We start from the raw sequence: 24430 nt of genomic DNA on the forward strand, positions 1-24430 counted from the left end.
CTCCTGCCCACCTTCTCTGGGGACAGCAGGCTTTGATAAGGGCTTTGCTGGGTAGCCTGTCTCCTAGGTCTCCTAGTAGAGCTGCCCCTGCTTCTTACTGTGTCACCTTAGGCAAGTTATTGAACTCACTAAGCCTCAGTTTCCTCCTCTGTGAATTGGGGATGACAATAGTAAGGTCTAGACTTGGTGCAAAGTTTGTGGGAAACAAGCTATTTAGAATCTTGAAGGATAGGCTCAATTTCCATTGTGGGGTTCTCATATTTGTGTACACCCAGGATGTAACACTCTGGTGCAGATAAACCAAATATGGAGCCCAAGCTCTTAAAGTCTTGTATTTTACTTTGAGAATTGACTTTATTTTATTTACCGGTCTGTCTGTCCATCTGTCTATCTAATTGGTTGACCATGGGTTTACAAAACTGAGTAGGTTTCAGGATACTAGCATAAATCACGTCTACCCTCCACCAAAATGCTACTACCATTCCCCACTGTCTAACCCACCAGTCTTGTATTTTAAAGCGTTCAGCAAGCAAGGCGATTTGGTCGCCTTTCTCCCAGCCTCCATCCCAGACAAGGATTCTCATTGTGTGGGAGTCTGCATGTGGAGGAAGAGTGGGTGATGTTGGAAGCAGAGAATGTCTGTAGCAGCCCCTGCTGAAAGCTCAGTTGGAGGAAGGCTGAGAAGGACAGCAAGGCTTCAGGATGCCCTCTGCGCACACGGGATTCCAGAAGCCAGTGGCCCTGACCCAGGCAGGCCTTTTGAATGACTTTTATACTGGATGTGTCTTCAGAAGTAGGAGCTGTGAGCCCTCCTTAAAGACAGTACAACAGAAACCAAAACTTCCTCTTAAATGATTTACTCACTTCTAGGAAAATGCCTTGGGGTGGGTCCTGCTCCTCACTGCTTTTTCTCTGCTGTCTTGCTAAGCAAAGCAGGGTTCAGAAATAGTAAAACTAAAGAAGGCAGCTCTGGTGTCTGGAATAAACCTTCTTTTACCCTGGATATGCCTTTTTAACTCAACCTTTTAAATAACCTCGTGATCTTTATTTGCTCTTTCCAAGGCCAGATAATGAACATACTGCTGCTTTAGAAATCTCTGGTCATAAAACTAGGCAAGAACATATAATAAAACATGAGGACATCTCAGTCATTTTCGTTACAAATGTGCTAATGGGATGAGTAGCCTGCTGAGTTAGAAAAAGCCTTACTTAAGCCACTGCCACTGGGTGAGAAGCTTTGTTACTCAGTGTCCACACTGGGCACTGGAGCCTAACTCTGATTATTATTTGGAATTAGCCCTACTCTTATGAATTTATGTAAGTCTGATACTAGCAGAGTCCTTTTGACTTGCAATCTCAGAGCAAAAGAGTAAATTGAGGTGACAAAGTCCACCCTACAGAATTACAACCCTATAAATATACAACTACAATTTGAATAAACAGTAACTGCAATTACTATCCTGTGTGATTTTGATATTGACTTCAAATTCTTCCACATGTAGATTTTGTAAAGCTAAGTCAGTTGCAACTGAAGACTCAGTTTCATATTTCAACCCTGTTTCACAATTCTGTTCTGATTCTGATTCATATTTTATTTTATTGTTCTTGTTCTGTTGTATGCACTGATGTTTTTCTTTATGACATGTTTTTCTTTATTCTGAGAATATTTGATTCTTTTATAACAGACATTTAAACGCTGATAACAAGAAATCCACCATTCTGTCTCCAATTGTGAAAACACCTTAATAGCTCAAAAGCTCATCATCTCTAATTTACACTGCAAGATTTAACGTTGCCTCTTACAGAGAAGCCCAGGAATGACTTTCATTTCTGGGGTGTCTGAAGATTTCCATTGCAGGTCTTTGAAGTTTGTCCCTGATCTTATTTTACTTTTTTTATTGTTAGAAGTCAAGTGCAACTACATTAGTGTCATCATGTAATCACTCACACTCATCCTCAGGAATCAGTGAAAACAAGGGGCAGCAAATGTCACATGCCAGACATGGTACTAGGCTCCTCCACTGATGCCATCGAGTATTCCCAACAACCAAGAAGGTGTTTCTTCATCTAACTACGCTACTGATGAGGAAAGAAAAGCTCAGAGAAATGAAATGCCCTGCCTAAGATCACAGGATGTATAAATAACAGATCTGGGACTTGAACCCAGGTTTCTGAATGGAGTCAGAGTCATAATTAGTTAACTTTGATGCCAAATAAACAATGATTTGCAGGAGATTTTCAAACTTGAAAACAATTATGATAATGTTAGAAAACTATGGAAGATTTTCCTTTCTTCTTTTTGTTTTTTTTTTTCAATTCTGTATTACTTTTGCATTTCCTAAAAAGCAGAATAAAGCCTTAATATTTAAAAATACCATTTCCTAAATTTCTTGCTCTTAACTGGAAATGTAATCTAACAAAATCCTTCACGTGTCTGACAATTAACCGTGTCAGTCGTTACATGGTTACACCCTTAAAGAATGGTACAGTCATTATATTTTAACTGAGTGGAGTGGTTTCCTCACAGGCAAGTGCTTGTGGCCAGCAAGTGACAGGAAATTGGAAGTTACTGGACTTCTCCACAAGGCCCCCTTACCCAGGCTAGCCCCCCAAGCTTCATCTTGTTGCTCTCAGTGATCCAGCTTGTTCTTCACTGGAGCTTTCTCATCTATAGCTGAGTTTTCCAAGTTTTCCTCTCTTCTTTGGACTCCCTCAGGTCAGCCACATCATCAGTGCAGCAGCTCAGAAACCCCTATTCTGGGCAGCATCTATGGCCCAGGAACATACCAGAGGATCATTGGGCGACATCCCAGAGCATGCAGCTCCCACTTTCCAAGGTTTTTCTGCCTCCTAGGCAAGCAACTTTTGATTAGGGTCAGAATTATTCAGAGAGAAAACAGTGAACCCTGCCTCTCATCAGTCTTTGCAGGAAGAGTACACAGTGGACATGCCAAAGAGCCATCTAGACCTGCCAAAGAGGAGATCTTCATTTGAGCTTTGCATGGAGGGAAGAACGAGGCTGATGATGGTGATCCATGGTTTCTAAGGTACTTTGCAAATGATTGTCATATTTGCCATGTTGTCTAAGAAGACAGATCAGAGTTATGGAAGGCTGTTTTGGTAAACAGAAAAGGCTGGTGACTCATCAGCCACTGTGACTGGTCCCTACACCCTGTTCATTCTAGAAGGAGTACAACAGCATGGATATTTCTCTCTGTGGCAGCTTATGCCAGTAGAAAGCAGGCTAGCAAATTCATATCTGATGTGTCAGTGTAATGCAAGGAAATTAGGAAGCACCCTAACCTTACTAAGACTGCTTTTCAAATTGCGGTGGAAACTGCAGGAATGTGAGAAATTCAGGGTCTGTGCAGTGAAGGTTCAGTAGCAGAGAGGGCCCCATACAGGGGCCTGGGCTCTAGAAGGATAGTGTAAGCATCTGTGGAAATTATAAGAGTTTGGGAAGGAAATCCTTAGATTAGATGCCCTCAGACATTTCTCCTCAACCTCCAGATTCCTAGGCTCTGAACTGGATCTGAACCCAGAGGAGGCACAGAAAGGGGAAACTAGTGAAGGCTTCTTGTCCAGCATTTTGAGTTCCATCCCCATAAGGTCAGTTGGCATACCAGGTCATGTCACCAGTCCCCCTTCTGGGTCACTCAGCTCATCCATCTGCTCAGGTTAAGATGGCAGATGAAACCTCACCTGGGTCTCGGCTAGAGTCAACTTACAGCCCTGCTCCTCCCCTTCACCCCTCATCCCCACACCCCAGCCTACAACAGGGCTGTCTGGTTGACTGGTCTGCTCAGTCCCCATGACAGACACCTGTCCCGTGGCCTTCCTCATCCAGTGGGCTGACGCCAGGGTGTTTTTTCCAGTGATTTCCCCAGACCAATTTTAGACTCTACTATCAGGTCTCCTAGGAGATATTTAAGAGTTTGGGGAAATTTTGTATTTTCATTTTGTTTTTGTGGGTAGTTTTGTGTGTGTGTGTGTATGTGTATGTGTATATATATATATATGTATATACTATATATATACTGTATCTATAGATATACTGTATCTGTAGATATATAGTATATGGATATATAGACACATACAGCATATAGACATATATAGTATATAGATGTATATAGTATATATTTTATATATATATCTATAGATATATATAGCATATCTAAGTATATTTATATCTAACTATATTTATATTATATATTTTATGATATTTTATTTATAATATTTTATACACTATATATGCATATAGTATATTTATATATTTATTAATAAAATAAATATTTTAAATAATATAAATTATTTTATATTTATTTATATTATTATATTTATATATAAATAATAAATGTATATTTAAATATATGAATATCTAATATAGTTATATTAGATATATTTATATCTAGATATGCTATGTATCTATAGATAGAGTGTATATACACACACATATACACACACACACATACAAATAAATGACTCATCATGGGCTTCGTGAAAACAGGTGGCCTGACCTGTCTTTCAGTGACCCTTCCGTGTGGGGCTGGAAAGCCAGGTGTACTCAGAGGCAGCCCAGCTCCAGGCACCTTGATCACTGCCACCCCCAGCCATGAAATGCCAGGGGAGAGTACACAAGTCTGAGGGGCATGCTCGACCTTGTGTTGAAAGAAAAGATGATCGCCTTGTGCAGCCCCCTGAGATTGTTTGCGAGGCTGCTTTTCTCCTCGCTTGCAGGGTGGAAATCCACCCTCCTTATCCTCAGGGTGGGATCTCACATAGCCAAAGAGAAGGACATAGTGACTGTCACGGATGCTGGGGGTGAGGAACAGGAGATGGTGCTAGCCCAGCAGTTTCTGTTGACCTTGCCAACATGTCTGTGTGTCAGAGCAAACATTCCACAGGTAATGGGCTATCAGTCAACAGGAGCCTGAAGTCTGGCTACAGTCTTGTCCCATGTCGTATGGTGAGTGGGGAGAGGGCAGACTCTTCAGACAGATAATGCAGGGTTTGGATCCAGTGCTTCCACTTTTTGGCTTTGAGTTATTGGATGCTTTAGCCACTCTCCATCTCAACCTGTAAAATGTTGATAATTATTTCTGTTTAATACTGTTACAGAGATGAATGGAATAGTGTAGCTGGACGCCGCAGGCATCTAGGGAGTTCAGCTGATGAAACTTCCTTCTTCCTTGCCCTCTTGAATCTTCATGGAGACAAGAGTACACTCCAGGGAAACAAGAGCTCTTGACCAGAGTCACGATTCCTAAATTAAATCCAGGCCCTGCCTTACCCCACTGCCCCTCAGACTCCTTCTTAGAGGCCATAAATTCCAAACAGGATAGTGAAAGTGAGCTTTTGAAAACGGCTTTGTAAATATAAGATATAATCACCTGTATATCTTTTTTGTTGATATAGCAAAGTCTGCTCTTTATAACAGAAGGAAACAGTACCTGGTATAATAACTGCAAACCTTAGGTTAGTCACCTTGCACCTCAGACCCTATATTTTCCTATGGCTACCACAACAAATTAACTTAATGGCTTGATCACAGGCTTTTGTAGATATTCTTCTTCAAGTAGAGGGAGTTCCCCCTTTTTCTAGCTGTTGAGAGCTTTAATCATGAAAGAGTATCTCTGCATCTAATGATATCACCATGTGAATCTTCTTTAGCCTGCTAATATAATGGATCCCATTAATTGATTTTTTATGTTGAACCAGTCCTACATACCTAGGATAAATCCTACTTGGTTAGAATGTATACAGTTCTTCTTCAACTTAAGGTGAGTTTGCATCTTAATAAACCTATCCTGAGTTGACTTTAATCAAAACTAAAAATATTTTAATATACCTAACCTAACTTAGCCTAGATTATCCTAAATGTCCTCACAACACTTACATTAGCCTACAGTTGAACAAAATCATCTAACACAAAGTCTATTTTTATAACAAAGTGTTGCATGACGATTTCATGTAATTTATTGAATTCCATACTGAAAGTGAAAAACAGATGCCCTAATTCAAAATTTGAAGCATGATTTCTACTAAATATGTATCATTTTTGCACTTTCATTCAGTGAAAAACAATTTAAGGCATGTCATCCTAAGTCGGAGATTATCTGTAAATCTCTTATACATTGATGATTAAATTTGCTAATATTTTGTCAAAATTTTTTGTATCGATGTTCATGACATATATTAGTTTGTGCTTTTCTTGTAATGTCTTTGTCTGGTTTTGTTATTGGAGTGAGTTAGGATATAACAAAGAATGAGTTTGGTAGAATTCCCTCCACTTCAATCTTCTATAATTTCTTCTTTAAATATAATTCACCAGTGAAGCCATCTGGGCCTTGTCTTTTATGATTTGGAAGGTTATTAATTATTGATTCAGTTTCTTTAATAGATATAGGCCTATTCTTGTATACATTTTAGCCTATATATTATTTCAAGGAATTGTGCAATTCCTTTAGGTTATCAAATTTGTGGACATAGAGCTGATCATAGCATTCCTTTATTAACCATTAAATGTCCATGGTACTGATGTCTCCCTTTCATTTCTGACATTAGTAATTTGTGTCCTCTACATTTTTTTTCTTAACTAGCCTGGCTAGGAGTTTATCAATTTTGTTGCTCTTTTTGAACAGCCAGCTTTTGGTTCTATTGATTTTCACTATTGATTTCCCATTTTCAATTTCATTGCTTTCTGTTCTGGCTTTTATTATTTCTTTTCTTCTGCTTACTTTGGATTTAATTTCTTCTTTTTTTTTCCCCTAGTTTCCTGAGGTGGAAGCTTACATTGTTTATTTTAGATCTTTCTTCTTTTCTTTTTTTTCCCAAAGATTTATTTATTCATACATACAAGAACTGGGGTAAAGGCCAGATGCATGGGAGGATGAGAGGATTCACCAGAGACAGAGTGGGGAACAAAACAGGCAGACTGACTGAAATACACTGCTGAGGGGAGCAGCGGGTGAGACAGGAAAGGTCACTGCACAATGTGGGTTGCTCCACGTCGGGCAGGGATTGAACCGGCGCTGCAGAGGCTGCAGACAGCTTCACAGCCTGACTCAACCGCCTGCGCCACCAGGAAGGCCCCTTTCTTCTTTTCTAATATTTGTTTTCAGTACTATAATTTTCTCTCTAATGTGTTTGGGCACTCAAGTCCAATGGCAAAAAGGAACCAAAAGCAAAAATGAGCAAGTGGAACTATATCAAACTAAAAAGCTTCTGCACAGCAAAGGAAACTTGCATCAAAATGAAAAAACATACCACTGACTGGAGTAGATATTTGCACACTTGTCTGACAAAATATACAAAGAATGCATAAAACTCAACAATAAAAAAAAACTTGATTAAAAAAAAAGGGCACAGCATCTAAATAGACCCTTCTCCAAAGAAGATATATAGGTGGCCAAGAGGTAATGAAATTAGAATTAGAAAAGGGCCTCCCTGCTCATTATCTCTTCTAATTAAAGAAATGCAAATCAAAACAACAAAATATCTATCTCACACCTGCAAGAATAGCTATTGTTCTGGGCCTCCCCAGTGGCGCAGCGGTTGAGCACTGGGTTGCGAAGCTGCCCACAGCCTCTGCAGCGCCGGTTCGATCCCCGGCTGCTTCCCGGCCACTGGAGGAGGGTCCCACATGGCGCGCAGACCTCTCCTGCCGCCTGCTGCTCCCTTCAGCAGTGTCCTTCGGTCCTTCTGCCTGCTCTGCTCCCCGCTCTGGCGCTGGTGAATTTTCTCACCCTCCCGCGCTTCTGACTGTACCCAGTGCTTATATAAATAAATAAATAAATAAATAAATAAAAATGAATCTTAAAAAAAAAAAGCTATTATTCAAAAAAGACAAAAAACAGCAAGTGTTAAAGAGGTAGTGGAGAGAAGGGAACCTTTAGATACTGTTGGTGGGAATGTAAATTGGGCTGCCATTAGGGAAAATGGTGTGGAGACTTTAAAAAATTAAAAATAGAAATTCCATATGATTCAATTATCCATTTTGGGTATTTACTTGAAAAATATAAAAACACTAATTTGAAGAGATATATGCCCACCATGTTGATTACAACACTATTTACAATAGCTAAGAACTAAAGCAACCTAAGCACCTATTGATTGATGAATGGATAAAGAAGACAGAACATTGTTTAGAAAATAAAGATGAAATTCTGCTATTTGCAACAACATATATGGACCTAGAGGGAATTATGTTTAGTGAAATAGCCCAGACAGAACAAAAGACATACACAGTAAAATGTCACTCATATGTGGTATATATAGAAAACAAACAAATAAAAAAAGAAAGCAAACAGATTAAGATTTCATTGGTATGTGCTTTATATAGAAAACAAATAAAAAACAAAATAAACAGATTAACTAAATAAAACACGAATAAACTTTTGGACTATAAGACCAATTAGTGGTGGACCTCCCTGATGGTGCAAGGGGTTAAGTCAGCACTATGAAGCTACCCAGGGCCTCTGCAGTACGAGTTTGATCCCTGGCCAGGGATGAAACCCGCAAGGTGCAGGAGACCTCTACTGACTCGCCTGCTGCTCCTCTCAGCAGTGTATTTGAGTAAAGCTGCCTGTTCTGCTCCCCACTCTGTCTCTGGTGACTCCTCTCACTCCCCTCCCCCACACCTCGGGCCTACATCCCAGCTCTTGTATGCATAAATAAATAAAATAAATCTTAAAAAAAGACCAATTAATGGTTATCAGAAGGGAAGAGGTAAAGAGAGTAGGTAAATCTAGAACAGGGAACAATGGTATGGTAAAACATAGATTTGGACTTTCAGTGGTTAACTTAACTTAGTATTTACACATGTTGATTCTCAATCATGAACACCTGGAACTTATATAATAATGTTATAATGCAAAGTTACTTCAATAAAAAAGTAAAATAAAATAAAAATAATAAAGAATTAGAAAGAAATTCTCTACTATTTTTGTTGCTTTCCAAAAATTGTAATAAGTTGTATTTTCATTTTGCTCAAAATATTTAAAAACTCCTCCTGGCATTTTTTCTTTGGCCCATGTATCATTTAGAAATGTGTTGTTTAAACTTCATGTACTTTGGAATTTTCCAGTGGTCTTTCTGTTATTGATTTTTAGTTTATTTTTTATTTTTATTTTTTTAAATTATTCATTTATACAAGAACCAGGGTACAGGCCAGATGTGCGGGAGGGTGAGAGGATTCACCAGGGACAGAGTGGGGAGCAGAACAGGCAGACTGACGAAATACACTGCTGAGGGGAGCAGCGGGCGTGACAGGGAGGTCTGCTGCGCCATGTGGGACCCTCGGTGGCCGGCCGGGATTCGAACCGGCACTGCAGAGGCTGTGGACAACCTCACAGCACAGCATTCAACCACCTGTGCCACCAGGGAAGGCTCTGATTTTTAGTTTAATCCCACTTCAGTCTTAGAGTAGACATTGTATGGTTCTATCCTTTCAAATCTGTTAAGTTGTGTTTTATGAACAGCAGCTTGTCTATCTTGGTATCACTCTGTGTGGGCTTGAGAAGAAAGTGTATTCTGCTATTGTTGGGTAAAGAAATCTGAGGATATTCATTATATCCAGTTGATTGGTTGTGGTGTTGAATTCAATTATGGCCTCACTGGATTTCTGATTATTGGATCTTATTGAATCTGTCCATTTCTAATAGAGGGGTTCTAAAAGTCTCCAACAATAGTAGTAAGTTTATTTATTTCTTTTGGCAGTTCTATGAATTTTTGCCTCACATATTTGAAGCTCTGCTGTCAGACACTAAAGGCTTGTTAAGAACTGTTATGCCTTCTTGGAGAATCGACTCTTTTGTCATTATGAAACATCACTTTTTACTTTTTAAATTTTTTATATTACTTTTCAAATTTCTTTATATCATTGTTCATTTTTAAACAATATTTGCTTTCCCCCACCCCCTCAGGTGTAGTCCCCATAGTTTCCTTCCCCAATGCACCCGTGCACCATCACCTCAGTCCTTTGTGCTCCTCCCTCCCTCCCTCTGATTCCTCTCCCTCCTCCTCCCCTGCAGGATGTCTCTGATTTATAATTGTCCATTTTTGCTTTATTGTGTTTTGTACTGTTATTATTTTTTTACACTGATGTCTTATTGGGTTCCCCTATATTCCTGCTATAAGTGAAACCATCCGGTATTTTTCTTTTTCCTTCTGTCTTATTTCACTGAGCATAATTCCTTCTAGTTCCATCCACGTTGCTGGGAATGGCATGAGTTTAGCTTTTTGATTGCTGAGTAATATTCCATTGTGTATATATGCCAGATCTTGATCCAGTCATCTAATTTTGGGCATTTTGGTTGTTTCCAGGTTTTACCTATAGTAAATAGTGCTGCAATAAACATAGGTGTACAGGTGTTTGAAACATCACTTTTTAAATTGCTTTCTTTGCTGTCTACTCTTTCTTTTTTTATAAATTTTATTTTTACGTAGAAGAACTGGGGTGTAGGCCAGAGGTGCAGTGGAGGGTCAGAGGTGGGGGTGAGAGGATTCACCAGAGACAGAGTGGGGAACAGAACAGGCAGATTGACTGAAATACACTGCTGAGGGGAGCAGCGGGCAAGTCAGGAGAGGTCTGCTGTACAATGTAGGTCACCTCCCTGGCTGGGATGGAACTTGTGTGGCAGTGGTTGCGAATAGCTTCATAGTGCTGTGTCTTAACCCCTTGTGCCACCAGGGAGACCCCTTAAAAAAACTCTTCTAGTGAGTGTCCTCCTGTTGCAATGCACATATACAACTAATCCAACCACACTTTGCCTTCACTTATTCCTTTTCTGATGTTCTTCCTTTCTTTCTATAGATCTGAGTTTCTGATCTGTCTCATTTCCCTTCTCTCTAAAGCACTTCTTTTAACATGTCTTGCAAGGTAGGACTACTGACAACAAATTCCCTGAAATTTTGTTTGTTTGCGACAGTATTAATTTCCCCTTCACTTTTGAAGGATTATTTCACAGGATACAGAATTTTAGGTTGGTGTTATTTTTCTCTCAACACTTAATATTTCATCCCATCCCCATCTTGCTTGGTTTTAAGTTAAAGAAATATAAAACAGCAAAAACGTAATTGCTTGTGACACTATAGACTTTTTTCTTAAAAGACAGTTTTTGAATACTGGAAAAATATCTTCTCTGATTTTTTTTATGCTATTCAGAATGGAATAGCTACATCATGACCCACCTTTTTTTTTTTTTTTTTTTTTTTTTGAAAGATTTATTTATTTATTTATACAAGCACTGGGTACAGTCAGAAGCACGGGAGGGTGAGAGAATTCTCCAGAGTCAGAGCGGAGAGCAGAGCAGGCAGACTGACCAAGTACACTGCTGGGGGGAGCAGCAGGCAGCAGGAGAGGTCTGCGCACCATGGGGGACCCTTGCCCACCGGCCAGGGATCGAACCAGCGCTGCAGAGGCTGCGGGCAGCTTTGCAGCCCAGCGCTCAACTGCTGCGCCACGGGGGAGGCCCATGACCCACTTTTTAAGGTTAATCCCCATTATTACTTTTGTTCTCACTCTTACATTTAAACAATCAGCAACAGCAACAGAAAAAAAACAAAGCACTGGTTTATAACATTTTCCAAATCCCATAGTTTATATACTCCTACCATGGTCAACCTCAAACTACCAATTACATGCAGAGCTGGAAGGAGAGATGAAGTAACCCACGCAGTGTGGTATTTTATTTCCACTAGAGATACAGTAGATGTAAAGTTCTAAGAACATAGATAATAGTAAAATGTTCTCAAACAATTAGGAAGTAATGAGTTTTAAGTTTTTAATTTCCTTTCTTTTTAATATCATTTAATTTTAATTTTATATAATTCAATTTTTAAATAATAGTAACATTTATGAGTAAACCAACTCACACCATTCTTGAAAATGTAGCCACGAGTTCTCCGGAGCTGGTACATGTCGGCTAGTGCTGGGGAGAGGATGGCAGGGTCCCAGGTGAGAGGGGGAAACCGGGGACAAAGAACAAGCTCACACGTGTCATTAGCTCTTATTACCCCACTCACTTATGTAGCACACTGGAAACTGCCCTAGACTTGTTAAAATGAACTTTAAAAACATTCTCTGGCCTTTAAAATCTTGTTAGTACCATAATAGCACCTTTCCAGTGCTTCCTTCTTATAGTTTATCCCATGGAGCACAGAGGCTTTCATCTGTCAGTTCTAGTCCCTTTAAGTCCCCAAATAAAGGTAGCCCCTCCAAACACAGGCAGGGCTCTCTAAATTCCACCACATTGTATCCAACAGGGAAACTGGTTTCTGCCAACTGATGTGCTGGTCCCCACCTCTTCTCTATGACTTTGGCATCAGGACTTGAATGCATGGACAGGTGAGTTCTCTGAACCTATGGAACAAATCAGAAATAAGAGGTTCCTCATTTATTAATCCTCAGTCACTCAAGTTCAGCTTTGAATTAACTAATACAAATTTGGGGGTGGACTGACAGGACTCTATCTTTTCTTTAACTTTAAGAAAAGTTACCAGACAAAACTGCCCATTTGATTTGCTGAGACAGCTGAGAAAATGGGGGTGGGGGGAGCATTTCTGCCCGTGGCTGAGTTTGGGCGAAGTGACACAGCTCCTTTCCCAGCTCCAGTGGTCTAAGCACTTGACTCGAAATTCTTGGGAACAAAAAAATGATTTAAGGTCTGAAAGCAGATGAGCAATCCCCAGACACGAGTAGAAAAGAAAAAGTCCCGGGGACACAGGAAGCTGCCGGTTCCTGATGCATAAACTCAATAGCAGAGGCTGCTCTGTCTACTCAGAGTAACTGTGGTGGCGTCTGTGAGCAGACAGCCCTTCTCCAGGCCCTTCCCTCTCCTCAGAACTGATGGATCCCAAGGGGCATCTCTCCTTGAACCTTCTGCTGCTTCTCTCCCTGGCTTTTGAGCTGAGCTGCACAACAGGTGAGTGGTCTTTGGCTTGGGGCTTTGATTCCTGCGGCTGCTGCCAAGAACAAGCAAGTCCCATGTGTAGAGAGGAGACGGCAGGGGCTGGGGCCTGGGGACTGGGGTTCTACTGTCTCCTCCTGGGGCTTGGCTTTGAGTTTCATTTGTCTCTTTCAAAGAGGAAGGAAGTTTTGGAGTTCCTGGGCCCCTGGATCCTAAGGCTTAGTGCCATCAATTCTAATTTCCAGAGAAACCAGAACTCTAAAGCCAAGGGCACCAGCCACATTCAGGTGAGAGGCTCCACTCCAGTTGGGTTGAATGGCTGGTTTTGCAGGGCTGGTCTTTGCAGGGTGGGAGACTGAGCTATGGGGATGGAGCTCTGGGAAAAGATTGCTCCTACACCCTTGCCCCAGAATGGAGTCCTCACACACACAAGTGGACACCCCAGAACCACAAACCAGAAACATGGTCCAACAACAGGAAGGGCTGTAGTAAGGAGAAAAGGTAGAAGTGAAAATCCCAGGCATTGGGTTGAGAACTGACAGTGGCCACAGTGTGGTCATACTGGTGGCTACTTTCCCAGAAGAGAAGGTTCCAAGGCAGCTAAGGGGTAAAGGACAGAATTTCTGGAGCCCAGGGCTGCATCAGCAAGTGGGAAATGCAAATCAGGAAGCCTCTAGGGCAGCTTCGTGGTAAGGTGAGACCAGTACAGAGCTTTTGGAGCTGTGCTCTGCGCGTTTCTTTCTGGCTTGTCTTCCTCAAAAAGGTGACCTGGTGTTCTCTGCTCAAGGTATCAGGGCTATGAGAAAGGACATTTGAGAAAGAAAAAACTAAGCAAGAAATGGGGTCGGGGTTCCCTGGGGAGCAAAGTGAGTATCTCCTTTCTGCTGAGTGCCTTGGAACCTTGGTGAGACCACGAAAGGCAGCTTGCTTGGAGTAGAAGTGGCATTAGGGAAGGGGGGAAATCCTGAGGCCCTGGGTGTTTTGCCCTTGGGGTTTTCAAGACCGCAAATCCATTAAGGACTTTTCCAGGAAAAGCCCAGAGGTGTGTCGGGGATGGGGGTCGTGGGGGTTGGGGTGTCACTGGGGTCAGGGTGGGGGGCACATGCCTGGGATCTGTCTTGTACCAGACTCCTGAATGAAGAATCAAACTTGGTCCAATTTCCCTCTGAATGACGCAGACCCAGGGCTCTGCTCCCTGAGGTCTAGGAGAGGAATGATTGCTCCCAGGGCTCAGAAAGCCAACTCTAACCCCTGTAAGCATCACAGAGAAAGCCAAGCCTTCCCTTGGAGGTGCCATGTGTGATGCTTCCACCTTTGGGGGTGATGGGGGGACTCTGGGCTGGGCTTTATCTCCCTCTGTGCTCATCCTGGCCAACCTAGCTCACATGGCCCAAGTGCTGCTGGCTGCTGTCCCCCGAAGGGTGGTGGGTCTGCTCCAACATACGTGCCCATCCAATCTGCACAGCCCCTTTTTTTCCCCATGTTCTCTGAAATACACACAAAACTTTTACAGTATTTTTATTTTTAAATGTGCATTCTTTTGTGAAACCTCAATAAAACCCAGACAGTAGTGATGTGCAAATGAGGACAGGTCAGCCATGACAGATTTACCCAGCCAAGAAGCCTGATTCTTGTAAAATCAGTACCACCCCCCTTCCCAGCACTACTCAGGTCACTTTTCAACTCAGTCAGAATTGTAAAAATCAAAAAGTCCACATGTCCCTTTCCCCAATAAAGCAAATTTTCCATTTCCCCCAATGGTATTTTTTAAAATAGACTTTATTTTCAGAATAGTTTTGGGTTTACAGCAAACTTGAATGGAAGGTACAGAGATTTCCCTCCGCCCCCACACATACACAGCCACCCCCACAAGCAACAGCCCCCGCCAGCTCGGTGCATCTGTTACAGTGGATGCTCTACCCCAGTGGGACTTCTTTTTCTTCCACGCAGGTCTTCCCTGCTTCCTTCACATCCAGAGAGGAGAGATGAGGGACAAATGTGGGCTCTAGACTTGGTGCAACCTGCATGCTCACTATGCAGTCTCTCCCACCATGTAGATTGATTTCTTAAAAGCTTAAATGCTGTGATATAAAACCATCACCTTCACTGTCTCCAGTGCTCTACTTGCAATCAAAATATCAGGGTTATTTGGTTTAATACAAATCAATCGGGCAATTCCATTCAGCCACTATTCATTAAGGACACATGACGGGGTGGGCACTGTGAGAGGCGTCAGAGAAGCAAAAGCCTCTGCCCAGCACCTGACACAGTGTCTAATGCACTGTGTGACCCAACAAATGTTTGTTGAACAAGTAACAGTAGTATGCTCATTATGCTTGCTATTTGCCAAGCACTGCTCTAGATGTGTATTTATGTGTTTTATTCACGTCTCACCCCAGCCCCATGAAATGTTTGTTATTGTTACCATCGATATTTTGTAAATGAGAAAAAGGGCAGAGAATAGTTCAGTCACTTCTCTATGGTCACATAACCTTAATGAGGGAGACAAGAGAAATTGATGTTTAGGGAGAGGAAGGTTAAAATTTGTGTTCAGACCCCATGGTAAAAATTAGAATGTTATCTGCAATTGAAGCACGTGAGTTGATTTTAATTGAAATGGAATGAGCTGAAGTATAAGAATTTTCAAAAGGTGAGAGAAGTTAATAAAATCATAGAAGGAAATAGAGGGCACAGGCAAGCGTTTGGAAAGTGGACAGGAATGTCTCTCATCGTGTAAGTTTTCATGTAATCTTTTTGCTAGCTAGCTTGTTTATTGGAAGAGTAGCACATGTGGGTCGAAAAAATTTCAACATGCAGAAGAATATAGAATGGAGACAAATCTCTCTTCCTGACTCCTCTCCGGCAGCAAATACTGTTAGAGGTTTCTTCTGCGTCCTTCCAAATATACACCTTGGGTTTTATTGGGCTTGAAAAGCATATGTAGATAAAGGTGCAGCTGCAAAGGTGAAGTACAGGGAGTATTTGCGGGGAGGGGGTGGTTGGTTGGTAGGTGGTCTGTTGTACCTGAAAAAGACCCCCACTATCCTCTGTGTTTTTCCTTTTAAGGACAGTATCAGGAGAAACCGAGTGCATTTTGACGTTGGAGAAAGGAGCGCTTTGCCTCTGTTGTAATTTTTTTCCTTCCTTCCTGACTCTCTTCCTCCCTCTCTTTCTTCTTTCCTTTCTTATTCCCTCATTCCTTCCTTCCTTTCATTCTATTTTTTTAAAGATTTATTTATTTATTTATTTATTTATTTATTTATTTATTTATTTATTTATTTATACATATAAGAACTGGGGTACAGGCCAGAGGTGTCGGGAGTGAGAAGATTTACCAGAGGCAGAGTGGGGAGTGAAACAGGCAGACTGACTGAAACACACTGCGGAGGGGAGCAGCAGGCGAGACAGGAGAGGTCTGCTGCGCCATGTGGGTAGCTCCCTGGCCAGGGATCCAACTCGTGCTGCAGTGGCTGCGGACAGCTTCAGAGTGCTGCGTCTTAACCCCTTGTGCCACCAGGGAGCCCCCTCATTCTATTTTTGATTATTAGGTTTTTTTCATTCTTTTGAACAATGAGACTTATTGAGTTCCTACCTGTCCCACTTGGGTTTAAGATAAAAAATAGTGAACAAAACAGCCCTGTACCTGGAAACTAACCGCGGAGTAAGGATGAATTAGTTTAAAATGATGGGTGAAATGGAGGAGAGATGCAAAGCAGGGCAGGGAAGCCTTGTCTAAGAGAGGGGCAGAGACAGAGGCCAGAGGGTGGGAGCGGTTAGCCAGGCAAATAAAGGGTGAGACAGGCTGTCAGGTTGGGGAGCAATGAGTACAAATATTCTGGGATCCCCAACAGCACTAAGGCATGGGAACCAGGAGACAGCTACTAGGCAGCAGTTGAAAAAGCAGCCTTAGACACTCATGCTTTCTTTCTGGCCCCAGGGTTACCATGGAAACTATGAGGCCAATGAAGAAGTCTTGCCTCTTGGCATGACAGAAAGGCCATGGCAAGTGCTGCTAGCACATGTGAATGAAGGGGGGCTAGGCAGAAGCAAGGGGTTATTTTTAGGGGGAATCCTGTCTTATGCAAGGATTATCTGAGTGCTTCTGATTTCAGGAAAATGTGCCTGGTGCATGTGAATCACTCTGCTTTCTAAGTTGAATTACCCATGAAGGAAAGTGAGTTGGTGTTCACAGTACAAATGTTTCCTCCAGACTCTTTTTCAGGGCCGACTGAATCACAGGCCCACTGGGAAACCCTCAGCGGGTGAAGGGGGAGCTCAGGAGCTGCAGCTCCACTTGAAGGGCTGTATATGCCACATTAAAGCTCCCACTTATTTTCCACTTAGTTTCAAGTGCCCCTTCACCCCACCACCCAGCCACTCACACACTTGGCTGCATCGTCACGTTTCATGTGGGTGGCGGGGCGTGAGGGTCTCTTCCTGGTGAAGCTTAAATTCCACTCCCTGTGATGAGTGTGTACACGGCACTCCGCCCCCTCTTTCTCTTTTTCCTCCTTTATACTTTTTTTTTTAAGATTTATTTATTTATGCATGCAAGAACTGGGGTACAGGCCAGAGGTATGGGGGGAGTGAGAGGATTCACCAGAGACAGAGTGGGGAACAGAACAGGCAGACTGACTGAAACACACTGCTGAGGGGAGCAGCAGGCGAGCCAGGAGAGGTCTGCTGCGCCATGTGTGTTGCTCCCTGGCTGCCCGGGGGATTGAACTCGTGCTATAGCAGCTGCGGACAGCTTCATAGGTTATGTCTTAACCACTTGCGCCACCAGGGAGGCCCACTCCTATATTCCTTTTTTTTTTTTTTTTTTTCTGTTTTCTTTGAAACTTTTTGTTTGCTCCCTACCTCATCCCATAGTCTCTCTTCTCATTCCCCACAGCTTTGGTCCAAAGATTCTATGGATTAGTTGGGGGAGGGGACGGAGGACATAGGAGGGGGCTGTGGCCTGAGATGGAGTCATTACCATCAGCCATCAGTTTTTCTTCAAATCAAAATGAATCCAAAAAAAAAAAAATCAACAGTGCGAAGATGATTCTTATTCTTATTTTGAACCTCAGACCCCTTTGAGAGATGATGTTTAGGAAGGCGCTTATGGGAAAATGTACATATGCTTAACTCACAGTTTTTGTCCACCATTTCCTGGGGCCCTTGTACCTCATGACATTTCTACTTGCATGTGTGGCTTGGTTTTGTGTTATTTCTTTCTGTCTAGAAGTTTAAGTTCAGGATACGAGGGGTTATTGGGGTACTGCCCCCACCATGTTGCCTGGAGAATCGGGCATTCATGAATGTGGCTGGAAGAAAGTCCAAAACGCTTCCCAATTTGTCTTTGTAAAAATTGCGACAACATCATTCCTCGTCTAATCAATTAAGCAACAACAGCACTTTCAGAGTTGGTGTATTAGCAATATTAAAAAGAACAAATGTCTCCTTGTCTTTCCCACTTTTCGTTAATAATCACGAGCCTCAACCATCCTAATTCTGATTTTAAGACTGTTTTCCCTGTTCCTCAATCTCGAATCTCTAGTCCAATAACAGGCCCCTTTGCAGGCCAGTGTTGGCATTTCAGGGCATTTTGGCATTGAAGATTTTGACCAGTTTGTCCAGTTTTCTAACAACTCATCTTAACTATTGTGTCTTTGCTCGGTGACTGCTTTACTAAAGCAGACAGTTTGATTTTATTCTCTATCTTTCTTATCAGCTAGAACAATCTATGCTCTTTCTGAGTCAAGAGTTCCTTTTATGAACATTAGCTTATGATTATGTTCAATTACATGGCATATTGGACAAAGTGAAACATGAGAGATTTTAGTCACATAATACAGTTTTTGGCGTTCCTAAATCGAACAGATATTTATTAAAAGTCTATGATGTGATAAACACTCTAGGCCCTAGTGACAAAACGGTGAACATGATTCAATTCTTCCTCTTGAGGAGTATATTGTGCAGGGGAGGGAGACAAAAATAAAATAAACGAATATATAATATAACATCAGGCAGGGATAAGGTCAGTAAGAAGGGCAAGCTATTTAGATGGGATGGCAAAGGAGCTCACTCAGGGAAGGTAAATTTTCTAGCAGAAACCTAAAACACAGTGAGGAAATGAGCTCTCCATACAGGTAAGGGAAGAGGTTTCCAGGGAGAGTAGACAGCAAATGCAAAGTCTCTGAGATAGGAAAGCTCCTGGTGTGTTTAAGGGCAGTCAGAGTGCATGTGGTCACAGTGCAACGAGCACAGGAGAGTGGACAGAGAGACGTGGGAGATGCAGGGGGGACCGGTTATTCACAGTCATGGATATCATGACTGTGATGAGAACTCTGTATTCTTACTCTTTGAGTGCTAGAGAACCTGGGATTTTAAAAGCAGGAGAGATACAAAATAATATAGTTCAAAAGATTACTCCATCCTCTGCACAATGTCGGGAGATTAGTGCCCAAGCCACCACATTGGTGGTGGCCAAAGAGCACTAGCAGCCCTTGCCTAGCCCCAAAGGAAAGGAGCTCAGCAGGCTGTGTAATAGAAATGAAGGAGGTTCATTCAGATGCCAGACATTTTTTGAAGGCAGGGCCATCAGGATTTGCTGATAGACTGAATGTGAAATGTGAGAGAAAGGAAGGAGTCAAGGATGCTCCTAATGTTTGAGCCTGAGAATTTAGGGGAATTGTACTGTGGCTCGCAGTAGGGACTATGGAAGCAAGAACTTACTAAGTTTGAGATGCTCCAATAATTAAACACTTTGAAGAGTAGAAGTTTCCAGTCAAAAAGATGGAGAAATGGCTGCCACTTAAATAGGAAGGAAGCCAGGAGAGTACGGGGCTGAGGGGCCAAGTGGAGACAGTTTTTCAAAGAGGCAGTGATGGACTCTGTCCAGTGCACCTGAGAAAAGATGAGGGTGGAGGAGTCTCCAGTGACCTTGACAAGAGTGGTTCCAATGAATAGCAGAGAAAAACACCTGCTTGGAGTCGGTACAGGAAAAGTGGGTCAGGAAATGAGGCCAGAGAGAGTAAATCACATTAAAGGAGTTTGGAACTCATGCTTTGGGGTAAAGAAAAACAGAGAAACGGGGAGGTTGCTAGAGATGGACCTGGGATCAGGGAGGGGTTTGAAGGTGAGGTAAATGATGTGTTGGCATATTGTGTGTTGATGGAAATAACCCACCATCTACTATGCCAGCAATAAAGGAGAGGATGCAAAGGGTGGTGCCCTTTGCCCGAGTAAAGCCTGGAGTAGGAAAATGCTCCATGGAGATACTGCTCTTACCTGAGAGCACTGGACCCTCCATCAAGGTAGGTGGCTGATTTGATAGTGGCACAAAATGGAAGTTTCTTCTGCTTTTTCAGTGAAATAAGAAGCAGGGTAATCAGCTGAGTTTGTGGGTTTGAGGAGACAGGAGGTGTTAAATAGTCAGCAATAGATACCCCACAGTGGTTTGGTAGGTTTGGGGTTTTGGATTTTTCTCTCTTCCTTTTTGTTGGTAGCTGTTGTTGGCTCCATGTTTTTTTTTTTTTTTTAAGAGAACAAAGTAATTTCTCACCCTATTATTAATAATTTCAACAGTGTTTGGAGAGATAGGACTCCAGAGTGTTAACAGTGAGTGCCTTACCCCCTCACCCCACACCCTCAGACTTTTCTTCTTCGTCATCATCTCTTTCCACCCTTGTCATTATATAACCTTGGTCTCCTGGGTTCACGAGCTCATCATCATGTCCAGTTACTGCCCATCCTCATGTCACACATCCAGTGGGAATGAAATGTCTAATGGAGGAGTTGCCTGGATTCTAGTCTAGTTGCTAGTGGGAAATAGTATAGCCTTTAGGGAAGTCCCCTAAATTATCTGCGATTTTGATGCCTTAACTTTAAGTCTTAGTTGAGAGATTTTTCTACCAGAAGAAGCCCAGTGTCTAGTTAAGTTAGTCACACAACTCTACTGTCATTTTAAGGTTTCCACTGAGATTTTTGAAATATTGAGACTATAGTGGTGCCTTGGTGACAGTCCTTAGAGGCCACAAAGGCAACCTAGGGAGAGAGCAAGAGGAAAAGAGAGAGCCTCCACTTTACCATTCCTGACCCATAGATGTGTGTGATTCACAGAGGTCTCCGTAACAGCAACACTTTTCTACAGGTGAGGGCTCGAGTTGTCAAAAGATCACAGGAACATTGGGACACAGCGTGCTGCTGCCCTTCACATCTGGACACATAAATAAGAGCATGAACGAGAGCAAGCTCATCCTTGTCGCCAGGGAAGAATCACTCGGAAGCAACGTCAAGAAGAAAATTGTGTCTTATCATCAATCGGAAGGGGGTTCTCCTGGCTACGTGGAGAATGGCTACACATTTCACTTGGAAAACCTGAGCCTGGAGATCCTAGAAAGCAAGAAGGAGGATAAGGGCTTCTACTTTATGACCCAGGAGGGAAATGTTTCCATCCAGCAACTCTGTCTGCAGCTGGAGCTCTATGGTAACAGTGGTGGCTTCCCTGACCCTCCCGGAGGGTGGGATGGTGCCTTACCCAAGAATTCAGGGCTCTTTCAGAAGCAAGGGGGTTTCAGGATTGGGAACAACTGGAAGAGCAGTAGCTCAGGGTATTTAAACTGGGCTTCAGGAAGAAGTTTCAGAGGTTAAAAATTATTTGGTCCAGATCGCTCATTGATGGCGGCCAAAGAGCACTAGCCCCAAAGGAAAGGAGCTCAGTAGCCTGTGGGCTTGGGGGCCTGGATCCCCAAAAGTCTGTCTGCAAATAGGACAGACTTCCATCACATGGAAGGGGATTCTCTGGGCTATTTGGAGAACAGAGGAGAATGGTTTGGAAAAAAAAAAAAAAAGCAGTGTTTTTCCTCCTGATTTTTAAAAACTGAATACTACAAATCAAGCTCAGTCATTCTTTCATAGGTGAGGACAGGATGGTTTGCAGATGTGCATACACCTCTGTGGGTGCTCACTGCATGGGAGTTCTGAGAAAAGGTGAGCCAAACCTCAGTCCACACACCACCTGCCAAGCCCTGACCCCACAGAGAATGCATCTTCCTGGGGAAGAGGCTCCTTTTCCCATGTAAACAAAATCTCTGGTTATAAAATCCCTTAGTTGCCCAGCTTATACTAGAACCCAGGTCCATGTGAACCCAAGGCAGTTCTTTGTTGAGCCTCTTTTAACTGCCAACCCTCCTTGAATGTACCAGAGTTTGTGTCTTTGAGACCCAGAGGTTCCCTTGAATTTTGGGCATCCTTGGCAGCCATGTGGGCTGTGCTCTTCTGCACACTGACTCCTTATGTCTCATGAGGGACAGGAGCCCACCCACCCGGCATTTCTTTCCCACAGGAGAGACAGCCACACTCTTTCCCAAGTTCCCGTCCCAAGCATTACCCTTCCCCCCACAGCACTCCTCTAGGCACCAGGAAGTCACGGTCACTCTATCATGGCCCTGGGACAAGGCTGCGCTCAGCCAGGAGCCCACGCAACATGCATGTCCCAGAACATTCTACTACCTCTGTTCCCTCTGTCACATTCTATGGTCAAATTCTTACCTTGAAAAATGTGGTCTCTGCAACCATGGTCTTCTTCTCAAGTCAAAGAAAAAGGCTGGATTTTGTAATCAGATAGACCTAGCTTCACATCTCAGCCTGCTGCTCAGAGATTGTGTGAGATTACATGAGACTCTCCACCTTTCTGGGTCTCAGTTTTCTCATCTACCAAGTAATTAGGTTTCAATCATTAAGAAAGGGTAAAGAATATGATGAATGTGAAATTCCAGCATTGTGCCCATCCTGTGGCAGTTGCTAAAAAAGAAGACTTGCCCTTTACCTTGCCTACTCCATGACCTTAGAGTGAGACAGGTTGGTTGGGCCTGTGGCAATCACTACTCAGGTGCACTAAAGGACCTGTTACACACACACACACACACACACACACACACTCCCATCACTAAAAAGTCATTTTTAGATCTAGAAGGTGATGCTTTAGCTAGTGGCAAGTACAGTCTGTGGAGGATGACTTGACAGCGAGCTTTGTGGATAGAATCCAGGGGAGCAACATGATCCAGAAGCATCAGGAAGGGCAAGCGAAGCCCTGACAGTATCAGCAGGAGAGGACTAAAAGACACATTTCTGTTCTCTATTTTATTTCCAGATGGTCCTGGAAAAGAGTGTAGGGCGGAGAGAGGGATAGTGTGAGGCAGAAGGTCCTCGCCTGAAATAACTCACGTGGAAGACCCACAGGGAGGAGGAACTCCAGTGTAGCTGCATTGGCTTCTGGGAAAGAGATCAAGTCAGAATTCCAAGGGGTTCATTTCAGTGATGACTCCTTCCTCCCTCTCCTGACAGAGCAGGTCTCCACTCCAGAAATTAAGGTGTTGAACTACAGCCAGGAAATCGGGAACTGCAGCTTGACGCTGACCTGCCAGGTGGAGAAGGGAGACCAAGTAACTTACAACTGGTATGAGGTGGCAGGCACCCATGCACTGAGACTAGTCAATGGGTCCCAAGTCCTGCACCTCACTCTGGGCCCTCAGCATGCAGACAACACCTACAACTGCACTGTGAGCAACCCTGTCAGCACCAGCTCCCAGACCTTCCACGCCAGGCACAGATGCATGAAGTCAGGTGAGTGTCCTGGGAGGGTGCCAGCATGCCATGTCCCCACCTGGATTATTGCTCTGCTTCTATAGTGATGACCCTCTCTTTGGTGACAACACTTTCCATTTTCTCTGTAGTTTCTATAAGCTGCCCATGTGCATCCAGAGAGAGCCCTCTGCACATTATGACCATGTGGTAATTACAATGCCTGGTTCATAGTTGAGGGGCTCAGTACCAAATGATGAATTCAGACCCAGGGTCCAGTTCCCCAGAGAGCGACATTTCCTCTCCCTTCCCACCTGCAAAGGAGGCTGTGCGAGGGAGTGCAGATGGCAGGGCCTGATTCCAGGTCTAAGCTGAAAACAATGGAAGGTTCTCTACCACCAGAAAGTCTCCATCAATCACCAGTGCCATAGGGAGTTGGGAAGAGGTGTGATGTCCGATCTTTGTTTTCCGACACATGTAGTGATAAGATAAGAAACATTTGCTTGACAGTGCAAAACAGAATAGAATCAAGGGCCACACTTGATGGAATGGATTGTGAATCCATAGCAGGTCAGAGGGCTCAGAAGTTGGCTTTCTAAGACCTAGACTGAGGCTTTGAGACTAATGATGCACATTGTGTGGCAATTTTGTTATTGGCAAAGCAATTTCAACTGTGTCATCTGTTTTGATCCTCACAATGATCTTACAGGTAAGAGCAATCATCCTCCTCATTTATAGGATTAGGTTTTGACCTTTTTCTAGAAAGAAAAGTGTCCTTATTCTGTTATTGAGAGGAGGGGAGGGTCGATGAAGCAAGCCTGCTATCTACCTGAGGTTGGAAACAGACCAGACCAGACTTTTTTCACCAGTAGAGCTGTGCCTGTGCCTCCTCGGTAGGTTCAGGGACGGAAGGACCGGGTGCTGTCCACCAAGGCATTCTGATACCCTGACAT

General features: G+C 43.0%; 1 protein-coding gene across 1 annotated transcript in view; it reads left to right on the top strand.

Moving 5' to 3' along the window:
• The first annotated feature begins 12847 nt into the window (after nucleotides 1–12847).
• Nucleotides 12848–24430, top strand: part of SLAMF1 (signaling lymphocytic activation molecule family member 1) — a 31474-nt gene continuing 19891 nt past the window's right edge. The window contains exons 1-3 of the mRNA XM_037504461.1: nucleotides 12848–12923; nucleotides 21046–21381; nucleotides 23241–23525. Coding sequence (XP_037360358.1) covers nucleotides 12848–12923; nucleotides 21046–21381; nucleotides 23241–23525 — 697 coding nt within the window. The remainder of the gene's footprint in view (nucleotides 12924–21045; nucleotides 21382–23240; nucleotides 23526–24430) is intronic.

Source organism: Talpa occidentalis, unplaced genomic scaffold (assembly GCF_014898055.3).
Source record: "Talpa occidentalis isolate TD23 unplaced genomic scaffold, MPIMG_talOcc4v2.1 talOcc4.12, whole genome shotgun sequence".
NCBI lineage: Eukaryota > Metazoa > Chordata > Mammalia > Eulipotyphla > Talpidae > Talpa > Talpa occidentalis.